This window comes from Protopterus annectens, chromosome 1.part0 (assembly GCF_019279795.1).
Source record: "Protopterus annectens isolate FY-2018-M chromosome 1.part0, PAN1.0, whole genome shotgun sequence".
Classification (NCBI taxonomy): domain Eukaryota; kingdom Metazoa; phylum Chordata; order Ceratodontiformes; family Protopteridae; genus Protopterus; species Protopterus annectens.
In genome coordinates, this window is record NC_056725.1 from 1,256,887,422 (window position 1) to 1,256,899,766 (window position 12,345).

Below are 12,345 nucleotides of genomic sequence, written 5' to 3' on the forward strand. Positions count from 1 at the left end.
TGAGAGACAGCTGATGAATCCACCATTGAAGCTCAAGCTTGAGGCATGGAAGAAGAGGGACTAGAAAATCTAGAGGATGACAGTGTTTGAGTCAAGTGATTTTAGCAACAACTGTAGTTTTCTCACATGAAGCCTGGCTAGAGGTACCATAGGAATGGTGAAGGCCGTGAACCCTAGAACCCTGAGAAGCACCCTGGCTGTAACTAAAACCTGAGGAAAACGTGACTGAAAAAAAGGCAATCAGAAAAAGAGCCTTGGGAAGAGGCAGGGAGGACAGCATAGGGATGGTTTGGAGCCTGCAACTGAGAAATACATGACCCTGAGAAGGAACCAGGACTGATTTCTGGAAGTTTATTGTAAATTCCAGGCTTTGCAAGAGACAAACAGTATATGGAAGATGTTGAAGCAAGGTCTTGAAGGAGGAACCCTGAATGAGTAGGTCGTCAAAATAAGGAAAAATCTGAACTCCTCTCATCCTGCAAAAAGCAATCACAGGAGCGAGGCATTGGATGAAAACCCTTGTGGCAGTAGAAAGGCCAAAGAGCAAAGGAGACAACTGAAAAATACAAGGAAGAAACACAGAAATGCAAAAACTTCCTGGAAAGCGGATGAATAGGGATGTGAAGATAAGCATTCTTTAGATCCCGAGAGACCAGGAAAGCTTGGGGAGGAATCAGAAGAAACAGGGTCTGAAGGGATAATATCTGTAACAATGGGATCCTCAGAAAGGTGTTGAGCAGGGAAAGGTCCTGAGTGGATCTACAGGTGCCTTCCTTCCTAGAAACTAAAAACATTCTGGAATAAAAAAAAAACTTCCCCTCCTGGAAAGGGGGAACACCTTGAATGGTGCCTTGAGATAGAAGGCACTGCAGTATTTGTGGAAAGAAAGGAAGCTGTTTGTAAGAAAATTGAGGAATGTCCAGAAAGGGATTTCCACATCATGAAGTATCCCTGATGGATGATGGACAGAACTGAAGAGTCTTGGGTGATCCTTGCCCAATTCGGAAGGGGCAAAGAAAGATGAAAATGTAAAGGAACCTAACTGAGGAAAGGGAAAAACAAGTCAGTCAGGTGGAAAACTGGTTTGCCTTGAAAAGGAGGTTTCTGAGAAGTGACAGTCTGAGTAGATTTTGCATGAGGAACCCATAGAGAACCCTTTTTATCACTGGGGGGTGAGGCTGTCTGAGAACATAAGCAGATTTAGAGGGACAACTCTTCGGGAACTTGAGAACAGGTGAAACAGAAATATGCTTCAATTCCTGTAAGGCCTTCCCCTTATCCTGCAAGGACTTAAAAAGCTCAGCAGTTGCAGAACTACAGGGTTATTGATAGGAGTAAAAGGTTTAGACAAAACAGGTATAAACCCTGGTTAAGAAGGACTCAGGGTGAGGTACCTGTAGATAGTGGTCATAGCTTTACACAAGGAGGTGTAAAGTTGATGTTCACACATAGTAGTATCAATGATGTTTGCAGGATTGTACAGAACAATTGGAACATTTTGACTAGTGATGTTGGTCTCAAGGGAATAGTGGACAACAGCCCGAGGTTCAGATACAGGAGGAATAAGAATCTAAAGGACCTGTTATGTAAAGAAAGATCTAATACCAGTAATAGGTCATTAAAAACAGCCGCGGGTAGCGTTCCATGTGGGATATGCAAGGCATGTGGTAGTATTAGTAAGGAGGTTATTTTTAAACATCCAGTGACAGGCAGAGTGTTCAACCTGAAAGGGAGGGCTACCTGTAGGACCACTGATATAGTATATTTGGCGGAATGTAGTCAATGTCCCTGCTTTTATGTTGGGAAGACCAACAACATGTTTAAAGTGAGGATTCTGCAACATCTTAGTAGCATTAGAAATGGTGATTTGAGCAATGCTTTGTGTAGACACAAAGGAATACCCCACACATAGTTTTAAGTTTAGGGCTCTAGTTAATATTAAATTGAACAGTAGAGGGGGGGGGGATATCCAACAGTTAACTGAGTTAGCTGAATCCAGATGGATCATTGAACTAATGGCACATAGAGATCCCGGGTTAAATGATGTAATACCAGTTAAGCCCACCATCTTAAATAGGTGGGTTTTTCACTAAATGCTATTGGTCCATGTTCTTTTTAAAAGTGTTGCTTATATTGGTATCTTTGTCTGATGAAGGGTGAATCCCGAAAGCGCTCACGTTGTGTGTCATTGTATTCTCTGTTTTATTAAAAGTTTTAACAAACATACAGCAGTGTCCTGTTGCCTTCGCTTGGATTTCGTTTGTGCTATTTTATGCTTGGCAGGACTTTGGCATAGCACAGGAATTTCGTTTTCGCAGTTGCAGAACTAAAGAGGTTCTTATTATCAAGGGGAGCATCCAACACTTTAGCCTTAATGTCATCAGGCAAAGGCTGGAGACAAAGCCAAGACTAACATCTCAAAACAGAACCAAATGTAGCACCTCTAGAAGAGGCATCAGCTGCATCATAACTATGTTTAATAGACTGGCTGGCTACTTGGGAAGTGGAGCCCATTAGAGAAAGGGCTGAGGTATTCTCATCAGAATCAGGAAGATCAGAGCTAGCTTGGGAAGCCTGAGAAAGAAGGGATGAAATATACCTGGTCATATGGGTCTGGTAATTAATAGCCCAAAAGGCCAAGGTGGCAGCAGTATATACAGTCTTGCCTAGCCATTCAAAGGCCTTACTATCCTTGTATGAAGGAAGCTGTTTAGTAAAAGGCAAAAGCTTAGAGGGGTTTGTCAGAAAAAAACAGACAGCACAGAGGAGTCAGCAGAAGGAAATATGTAGAGAAACTTACCGTCATCATGCACCTTATAAAACCTGTCAGGTTTCTTAGAGGCTACACATTTGAGATTCTGGTGCCACAGAAGCAGCACAAAAGGTATCCAAAAGGGCAGCTAAGACAGGAAGTACAGCAGAGGGCTTACAGCACTTCCTCTGGAGGAGCTCATAATACCTTCTCTGAATGTCAGAAACCTGAGAACAGTCCTATTTAAATTATTCCATCATACAAGAAATAGCATCCCCAAAAGAAGAGTCTGAGCTAATAAGGGTCTTCTTCTTCAGAGCCATAACCCAAGGGCAAAAGGGTCTGAGAGGAATATGCCAAAAACTTCCCAGAATCCAAGTCCTTATCAGAAGAGTCCTGCTCTCTGGGCCTCTTGAGTAGGATACAGGACCAAGGGGTAGCAGGAAAAGAAATCCCTTGGGGAGGCTTTAATGCCATCAATGCATTAAATAACCCCTGGGTAAATTCCTGACATTCATGATGGGGAAATATGCTTGTTTTTTTGTATTTTTCTTTTGAGGTACATCCACCCTGAAGATCCTAGGAGGTTCAGACCCTTGCCTACATTCAATTAACATAGTAGGAATCTCCTCTAGGACAAGTATCTGCAGAATCCCTCTTGGACCAGCTGAAACGATCAGCCAAGGTTCCCCCCTCAACATCTGGAATGGACGTCTGCAAAGGCTCTGAGGGCATGCAAGAAGTCAGATCCATGTTAGTCTCCGATACTGTCGCGACAAAGGAATCTGATGTAACAACCATGTGATCTTTTGGGCCTTCACCAGCCTTAAGTGACACGTCTGGGGGGAGGTGGAACAGCAGTCAAATCAGACCCAATGCTTTTGGCCTTTGTCTTGGCAGGTGACTTACATTCATGATGGGGGGATTCCTCCATCAGTCTCTGCTCCAACAACTTAAGATGTTGGTTCTCCAGCTAAATGGACAAGGAGAGACCACTAGAAGGTTCTTAGGGACAAACACTTGGCAGACAGAACACTGCGTATGGTCGTGAGAAACACCCAAACAAGAGAGACACTTTCCGGATGACATGTAAACCTACGACACTGGAAAAGAAGGAGGAAACCCCAATGGGGCACTTACCCAAAACAAAGCTTGGTAACCAAAACAAAGAAGCACTCAGACCTATGTTCAATGAAAGCGTTCTGAGTTATGTACATCTGGACGTCATCTTTATGCTCTACCTCTTGAGCAGGGAGCACATGCATGAGGTACAACATCTATAGTCCTAAAGCTTTAGTATACTGGCCAGACGTTGGGCTCCCTTTGGCAGGGAATCCCTTTAGTGAAGAATATTGCAACAGTGATATGGAAAGATGACATACTAATTCTGTCTATAAGCTGCTGTTTTAGTTAATCGCACTGTCATAATATGACAGGTAATTATTTGGTAACAGGGATTCAGTTAATAACTTTAGGAAACCCAGTACGTTTGTTCCTATGAATCATCTAGTATTGGACACTTTCAGTAAATTATGTGAGTCAGAATTATATACTGTAATGAACCAGAAAAATAAGAAATTTGTGAATTGTGAATTTGAATAGTGATGAATGGAGACCCTTACAGTACCTAAAGAATGACTCAGCTTTCGTTATCAAACCAGCTGATAAAGGAGGTCCTGTTGTTATTACGGACCATAAATACTATTTAGATTCTATGAATGACATGTTAAGCGATGATAAAGTTTATAAAAAAGTATCTAGATCATATGTAAATATTATTTCATCTCGCATATATAATGTCTTATTTGATTGTTTGTTGTGCAGATATTTGGACTATGATATGTTTAAATGTTTATTGGTAGATGATACTACTGTCCCTGTGATTCATGGGCTCCCAAAGATACAAAAAAATCCACTTTGACCGCCATTTAGGTCTATAGTGTCACTCTGGTTGGGGGTGGTGTACGGAACCCTTATCAATATATGTTGAAAAAACATTAAGACCACTAGATGACAAAAATGAGGTTATCTTAAGGGATCCAAAACAGTTTTTGAGTGATCTGTACGCGTTTTTGCATAAAACATCTATTAACTCCAGTGAATCATTTGTTACACTTGACGCACATTCTTTGTTCACTACAATACCTAATGTGAAGGGAATTGACATGTTAAGAAGCTACTTGTTGGAACAAGAAATTTCAAATGGTTCTATAGATCTAATATGATTGTTAATGGAATTAATATTTGAAAATATGCTATTTGACCAGAACTTATATTTGCAAAGAGAAGGTGTTGCAATAGGCACGCCTACGGTGCAGAGTGATGCAAATTTAGTAATGGCCAAATGGGAAAATGACATGTTTTTAAGAACTTGTAAATCTGAACATGTTATTTTCTATAGACGTTTTGTAGATGACCTATTTTTGCTATGGGATGGGACCAAACAGGAATTGTGTACATTTTTGAATATTTGTATAGTTGTACATCTTTTTTGAAGTTTGACATGGATAGTTCAAGGACTGAGATTAATTTCCTTGATGTTAAAGTGTATAAGAAGAATGACAGTTCAATTTGCACTACGATTTATAGGAAACAAGCATAGGAATATCCTGTTGCACAGGACCAGCATGCATCAAGGTCATATTTTCAAGAATATAGCTAAAGGGCAAGGATTTAGAATGTCAGCTAAATCCTGATGATAGAAAGTCTGAGGATGATATGAATGACCCAAGAACTAGGTTAAGAGAGGGGGTTATAAGAATCGGGATATAGAAGAGACACTATCAAATGTGAATGTTTATAGGTCCACTACAACAAAACCGTATTTTTCTCAAGTAACAGAGAGCTCAGATGGTTTAGTTAGGCCAAAATGTAAAAGGGTACGTCTGCTCATGTGCTATGGGAATAACACCAATGTTGTAACTAATGTTGTAAAGAAGAACTGGCCAATATTCAATAGTGATTCGGCTATCAGAAAAATTGTGGGGGATAAACCAAATTTTTATTTTAGGAACAAGAAAAATTTGAAATGTATGTTATGCTACCCCAAGGTCGAGAATATAGTTCAACAGAGAGAAACTACATCATTCACAACTTCCTGCAAGCGATGCAGTTTTTGTATGTATATTGACTCCTCTGGAGAATTTTTACACCCTGGCTTTAATAAGGTCTTTAAATTTAATGTAAAAGTTAATTGTGATACTTCTGACATGGTCTACTTAGCTATTTGTTCCTGCACAATGTTCTATGTAGGTAAGACAAACATACTTCAGGGAGAGAATAAGAGAGCATATATATATATGACATAAAAAGGGGATGTCTTACAAATGCACTGGCCAAACATATACATAACTGTGTGTGTGCAATTAATGTTTTTAAATAGTAGTTTTTAAATAGTAGTCACTTTAAATGCTTGTTAAGTTACTGATTTGCATATGTAACAAATGATTGGTTGTGACGTTACAGTTTTAGTATTTAAACATTTGTGTGATTTAATGCATTTGAACATCTGATGAAGCAGTCTTTGAACTGTGACTGCACTAATATCTAGATTTTAATAAACGTTTTTAACTTAGCTTCATTGCTTGATTCACTTTTATAATTATTTAGGAAGCAGTTTTTGGTTTTAAGTGAATCATTTACCTTCAGTGCCACTATTATCTTTGCGGATTATTGTTTCAGAGCTGAATTTGTCTTTATAAAATCACAGCTATCTTAAAATCCATTTCAGTGACTAACGCTTGCAGCACAAAGTAAAATGCTCTAATTGTTTCACACCCCATACTTGTGCTGTTTTAATTTTCTCCCCAACCAAGACAATGATTCTTCATATTTTTTCGTAAAATTTCTCTTGAGCTCTGTACGGTTATATTCAGTTGCATGCAGAGACTTAGCTAGCAATTAATGCCAGTTTGGCCAATGACACACCTTAATGCTTTGCCCCTGGGGAGGCTGCTCCATTTGCCTCACCCTAGCTAAGCTACTGGTTACATGCCACTCAACATCTAATGTATTACAACTGTTTTTCCCTATTCTGTATGCGACATTTCTCCTGAACCTGTATTTTATTTTTATAGTCGTTTCAACAGATGTGGCAGAAACTGTCCTTTGTCTGAGGTTTTTTATTTTACTTTATTTTTTCATCTTCCTTTGAGACCCTGCTAGTTCAGTACAGGACTGCTTTCCATAATTATTAATGCATTTTGTGATAATTAATGCCAGGTTTCTATTTCTAAGGCAACCTTAACAGATTCCCCTGCTTGTCACTCACTTTATCTTTGCCCCTTCTTTCCTAATCAAGTGCATGTTACTGTACCAGCAGAATTTTTACTCCCAGAAGTCTGTCTTTCATTTCAACAATCACATTACAGTTATGCAAAACAGTGCTTATTTTAGTAATTATGTCTGCTCTTTCTTTTTCATATATTTATATCAGGTAGAAGAGATGTTCACAACAACGGTAAAATCTTTAGTGTTACTGTTTTTTTCAGTAAATTATAATTACTCAGTCTTAATACTGTCAGTTGTTAAAGTTTATAAGTAAGGTTGCTTTGGTTAAAGAGAAAAGCAATGCAGCAATACTGAATGTATGACTACCCTTAATATATGCTGATTAAAGAAATCCCAGCTATGTCAGAGTAGAGAATCTATACTATCATGTAGCTGTTACAGGTCATTACACTAATGTGTAGTATACTTTTTTGTTGTTGTGTCTTTCAGCTTTTCCCGGTTAGGGGTCGCCACAGCGGAACTCCGGTCCGCTAATGATTGGTAGCTGATTTTTACGTGCTGAGTTACCAGCCCTGACGCACAACCCTCAACGAAGGTACGCCCATTCACGCATGTCTCCACGCAGATGACGCTCTGAGAATCGAACCGGACAGAGTCTTACTGTGAGGCGACAACGCTAGCACAGCACCACCACCGCGGATTATACTAATGTGTAGTATACTAAACTTACTAAAATAGTCTTACAGAAACAGACTAATTTCAGTAACTGAAAAAAAAATTCTGTGGGAGGTGTCAGATCCATCTGCACTCCCCAGGCAAGAAGCTACAGCCCTGTACTTTTACCACCTGCCATACATAAAAGCAACTCTGAGATCTCTCCATCTCTTTTGGGGGACAGTACCCTATATGTTAGATGTCTCAGACTCTCAAAGTACTGGACATTCATACACATTCACACCATTACACACCCATTCACCCATGCACATATACACAAAACAGAAAAGAAAAGTATATTTTCCATCACTTTGAAAAACGGAAACTCAGTTTTCCTCAGATTAGGAAAAGTAATCTTTACCTCACTGAACTGAAACTGGGTAAATCCTTCTCTAAGAAAACACCTGACCAGTTATATATCACGGGATTGTATGTTTATTCCACTAGCTTGTTTTTCACTAGCAATAGTTTAAAAACTTTTCCTATGTATATAGGGTAGGAATGTTACTGAAAAGCAGTACATGTGAAATAAAGCAATCCCCTAGGGTAGTGTACCTTTAAAATCTTTAAAACAAACAATGGGTATCATTAGTGCAGCATTACACTGGAAGGTCACAACCCAAAATGGTCAAGTATGCAACACTTTTTTTTATAATTAATTTCATTTTTTCAGTATGAAATTATCTAGATGAAACTGTATTATGGTTTTGCAATGAATACAAAATAATGCAATTCATGATTGCTTCTGCAAGAACCAAAGTACATACAATAGTCAGATGCCTGTTAGGATACTTCACTTAAATGCAAAGTTTCCAGAAATGTTACTGAAAATAAAAAAAAAAAAAAAAAAAAAAAACGAATATGCATTACCAGCAAGCAGGTCAGCAGAAGCAGAGGAACTGGATGCAGCCGGCTGGGCAGAAAGAGGTTCTACAGTTGGGGCACTCCCAAAAGTATCTGCCATGAGATCCATAGCACAGCATGAAAATAAAGCAAAATGTTAGAAAGCATTCGATCCAAAAGTGAAATGACACTGCTTACAAAAAAAACTTCTGCAAATATATGTAAGCCTAATGGAATTAAAAAAAAAAAAAAAAAAAAACAGCTCTGGAATTTGAAGTAAATTTTGAAAGTTAAATCTATGATTATTACCAACTAAATGCATTCTGCAGTCAAGGATAAAACAGCTACAAGTTAACAGAAATTTTGTAAAGTCAAGTAAGAAAATAGCAACATTAGCCATTTAATCGACCATAGGCAAAATTACAGAGAAAGACACATTCTGTACAGTAAAAGTATGACTGACTAATTCTCACTGTTTTACAGCAGAAGTTCCCAAAGGCTTTTAGGAAGGACAGGGGGATCTGCACGTTGTGTAAGGGCAAAAATGTCAATTTATGAATCAAAAACAATGTGTCTTCTGAGGTCTGCAAAGACAAAAAAAAAAATTCACGGACTTGTTGATGAGTGTGCTCCTCACTGAAAAGGTTACAAAAGTATCTACTGTGCTGTTCTACAGTAATCGTCCTTGTCATTTAAAAAGCTACCAGAAGGCACAGCAAAAATGCCAAGTGTGTAAAATGATAACACTGCACCCCACTCTTTCAGCTGGCCTCTATATCGGTATTTAAATCAGGATCTAGGACTGGGAATACCATGAAGTGAGGACAAAAACTGCCTAGTTGGTGGCAGGCACTGTCACGTCAACGGTAAACTACTATGGCAGTTGCCACTTGACCTAGTTCTGTCCACTACAGTGCGTCAGCATTAACTGCCTGGGCTGCACATGCATCAATACAGCCCTCAACTGCTACACTAACAATATGCTACTTATCTGCAAAAACTGCTTTTATATAACTATCTCAATGAAGAAAAGGTTTGGCATTATGGTTAAGGTCTTTACCTCACAGACACAAGGAACAGGGTCTGATTCTGACCTCTGGTTAGTCTAGTATTTACCTATGAGCACAATCTTGTTCTATAGCATGCACATACAAATCAGTATTTCAAGGTACAGCATGAGTTTAAAGGCCTTTGGGGATGGAGGAACTATAAGTTACTGTACTGTATTGCACACTGAGAGCACCACTAGCAACTATCCCTCTAGGGAGAGAGACAAGCAGGCCAATCTATGCTACATATCCTGACACTGCTCATAGGTTCATAGGTATATACTAGGATAATGACCACAAGGGCCATTATAAGCCTAACCATGCAACCCAAACCAACTGCAGGCCTTGCTAACATGTATGTCTTAATGGGGGGGTATGTTGTTAGGAGATGCATGTTAGTTAGGAGGTTAGTGTATGTTTACTGTCAAGTCTTTATCTATATGAGACATAGGAACCAGCCTGGGGATGAAGTCTGAATAGGATTAGGGATTGACTCTGCTTCACATGAATGGATAGTCTATTACAGAGCATGGAGAACCTTTGAATCACACATCTGTCTCACCAGCATGTTCTATTTATGTCGCAAGCAAAGTTCCAATCCCTCAATCTAGTGTTTCTGGTGCTGCTTGTTTTGCACATGTGCAAAAGCCCCATTAGGGCTGGATTTAAGGATGTTTTATATGCGAAGCACAGACTGCCTTTCAACATCCTGGATGAGAGAGTATAAAGACAGGGCTCTAAGGTGGTGTGTATAGGACAGTGTGTTTACACCAAGAATTCTCTTGATGAGAAACCTCTGTTGACATCCCATCTGTTTCATATGTGTATTGGGTACCTGCCAAAGGGGGCAATGTACTCAATGATGGGTCTGGTAAGGGACAAGTAGAGTGGTATTATAACTTCCTTGGACCTGTATGCCATACCACTACTTATAAGTTGGGTGACATACAATGATTTTCTTACTACCTTGGCTATGTGTCGGTCAAAGATCAGATTACTATATACATATGTTCCTAGACCTCTAACTACTGGGTCAACACTTACGGGTGTCTTATCGATGGAGTAATTTGCCTGGGTCGACGTTTTCCCAAAAGCCGCTACAATGCACTTCTTGCCATTCAGCTTTAATCCATGGTTTTGGCACCAGTCATTTGTCTGTGTTAGACCCTCTTGCAGGATGTTAGTATTATGGGGGAGTTTATGATCGCTCCCAACTTGCAGTGGTCTGCGAACTTGGTGAGTCAGAGGTCCTAGGCATTAGCTTTGATCTCCGAGAAGTAGATGCCAAACAGGAGAACCTGTAGCACTAAACTTGGGACCTGCCTCTTGGTGGGGGTGATCTTACCAATCCTGACTTCCTGAGTCCTATGTGCGAGTCAGCTGGCAATCCGGTGAGTTGTGTAGGGATTTATACTAGTTCGGTGGGTTTGTCCACAACACCCGAGTGAGTTTATTATGCTTTAGCCAGATCTAGACAGGCAGTATGCATCATTTTTCCTTCATCCACTGCCTTGGTTACATTCTCAAAGAAGTCTACTAGGTTAAGTAGGCATGACCTTCCTTTGACAAAACCAAACTGGGATGGGTCAAGTGCATGTAGGTTGCCAATGTCTCTGTTGATCATTTCCATGATAATTCATTATATGGCTTTGCATATTAGACTAATCAGACAAATGGGTCTGTAGTTTCTGTGGTCAGTTGATAGTCCACCCTTGTGAAAGGGGATAACTGTTGCCATCCTCCATTCACTTTACATGCAGCCTGTTTTGAGGTTGTAGTTGAAAAGTGACTCAAGTGGTCCTGATAGGTCTTGCTTCAGGCTATTTAGGAGGCAACCTGCAATATTTCCGGGCCTCAGTGAGGCTATTTTTAGCATTAGCGAGGGCTGCTATGACCCGTTCCCTGCTGATAGTTGGCAGGTTATGCTGGTAGGGATTTGAAAAGAAGTGGTAGGGGGAGTGGGGGTAAAGTTTGAGCTGAATTAGTTGGCCAGCTAATTCGCTATGTCATTCCGCTCAGTGAAGGTGGTACCATTTCCTACCAGTTCTGCACACTGTTACATGTTACCTTTGAGGTTTTGGACATAGCTGTAGAAGGCCTTGTGGTTGTCTTTAGCCTGAGAAATTATCTTGACCTTGTAACTGGCCTTGTTGGATTTAATTAGCTCTCAGTTTCCCATTTAGTTTTATACGCAAACTCTTGTCATTAAAAAAGTTGCTCTTTCTGACTTTGTCAGTGATTTTATTTTCCTTTTGTTATATACTCTTATAATTAGGATTCCATCACTGTATTTTTTTTCAGGTTTGTTTTGTGCTTACTGCTGGTAGGTACTGCAGCCTCTATGCAGCCATTTGCATGTTTGTACAGTGTTTCTGTGAATAATTCTGCATAGGTTGTTGTGAACTCTGCCAAAATACAGTGCCCCACCCAACCCAAAGTGCCACTTAATAGAATGCAGTTTGCTTTAGAATAGTTTATAACTAACAGGTTTTGCTGTGTTTTCCATGTTTAGTTTTATTTCGAATGAGATAGCTTTGTGATTCAAACTCTCCAGTGAGGATGTGATGCAGGGGGGGTACAGTGCTCTCTCATATTGGTGAGAACAATGAACTGTATGTTTGAACCTCTGATTGAAGTATGCACTAAATAATCAAGGGCATTTATGTTAATAAAGTGCAGTAAACACTGTGCCTGCAAGTTGATAGCAGTGTATGTTTCCCAGTCTAGGGAGGGTAGTTAAAGGCTCTCATGAACAGA

The 12,345-nt window shown here is 39.7% G+C and overlaps 1 protein-coding gene across 18 annotated transcripts in view; it reads right to left on the reverse strand.

The window, feature by feature from the left end:
* The window catches only part of SNAP91 (synaptosome associated protein 91), a 2,005,574-nt gene that overhangs the window by 255,702 nt on the left and 1,737,527 nt on the right, over positions 1 to 12,345 (reverse strand). For 16 of the 18 annotated variants that reach the window (XM_044066094.1, XM_044066049.1, XM_044066072.1 and 13 more), the window contains one exon: positions 8,567 to 8,653. The exons of the other annotated variants lie outside the window; for them this stretch is intronic. In XM_044066094.1, coding sequence (XP_043922029.1) covers positions 8,567 to 8,653 — 87 coding nt within the window. The remainder of the gene's footprint in view (positions 1 to 8,566; positions 8,654 to 12,345) is intronic. 18 annotated transcript variants of the gene reach the window in all.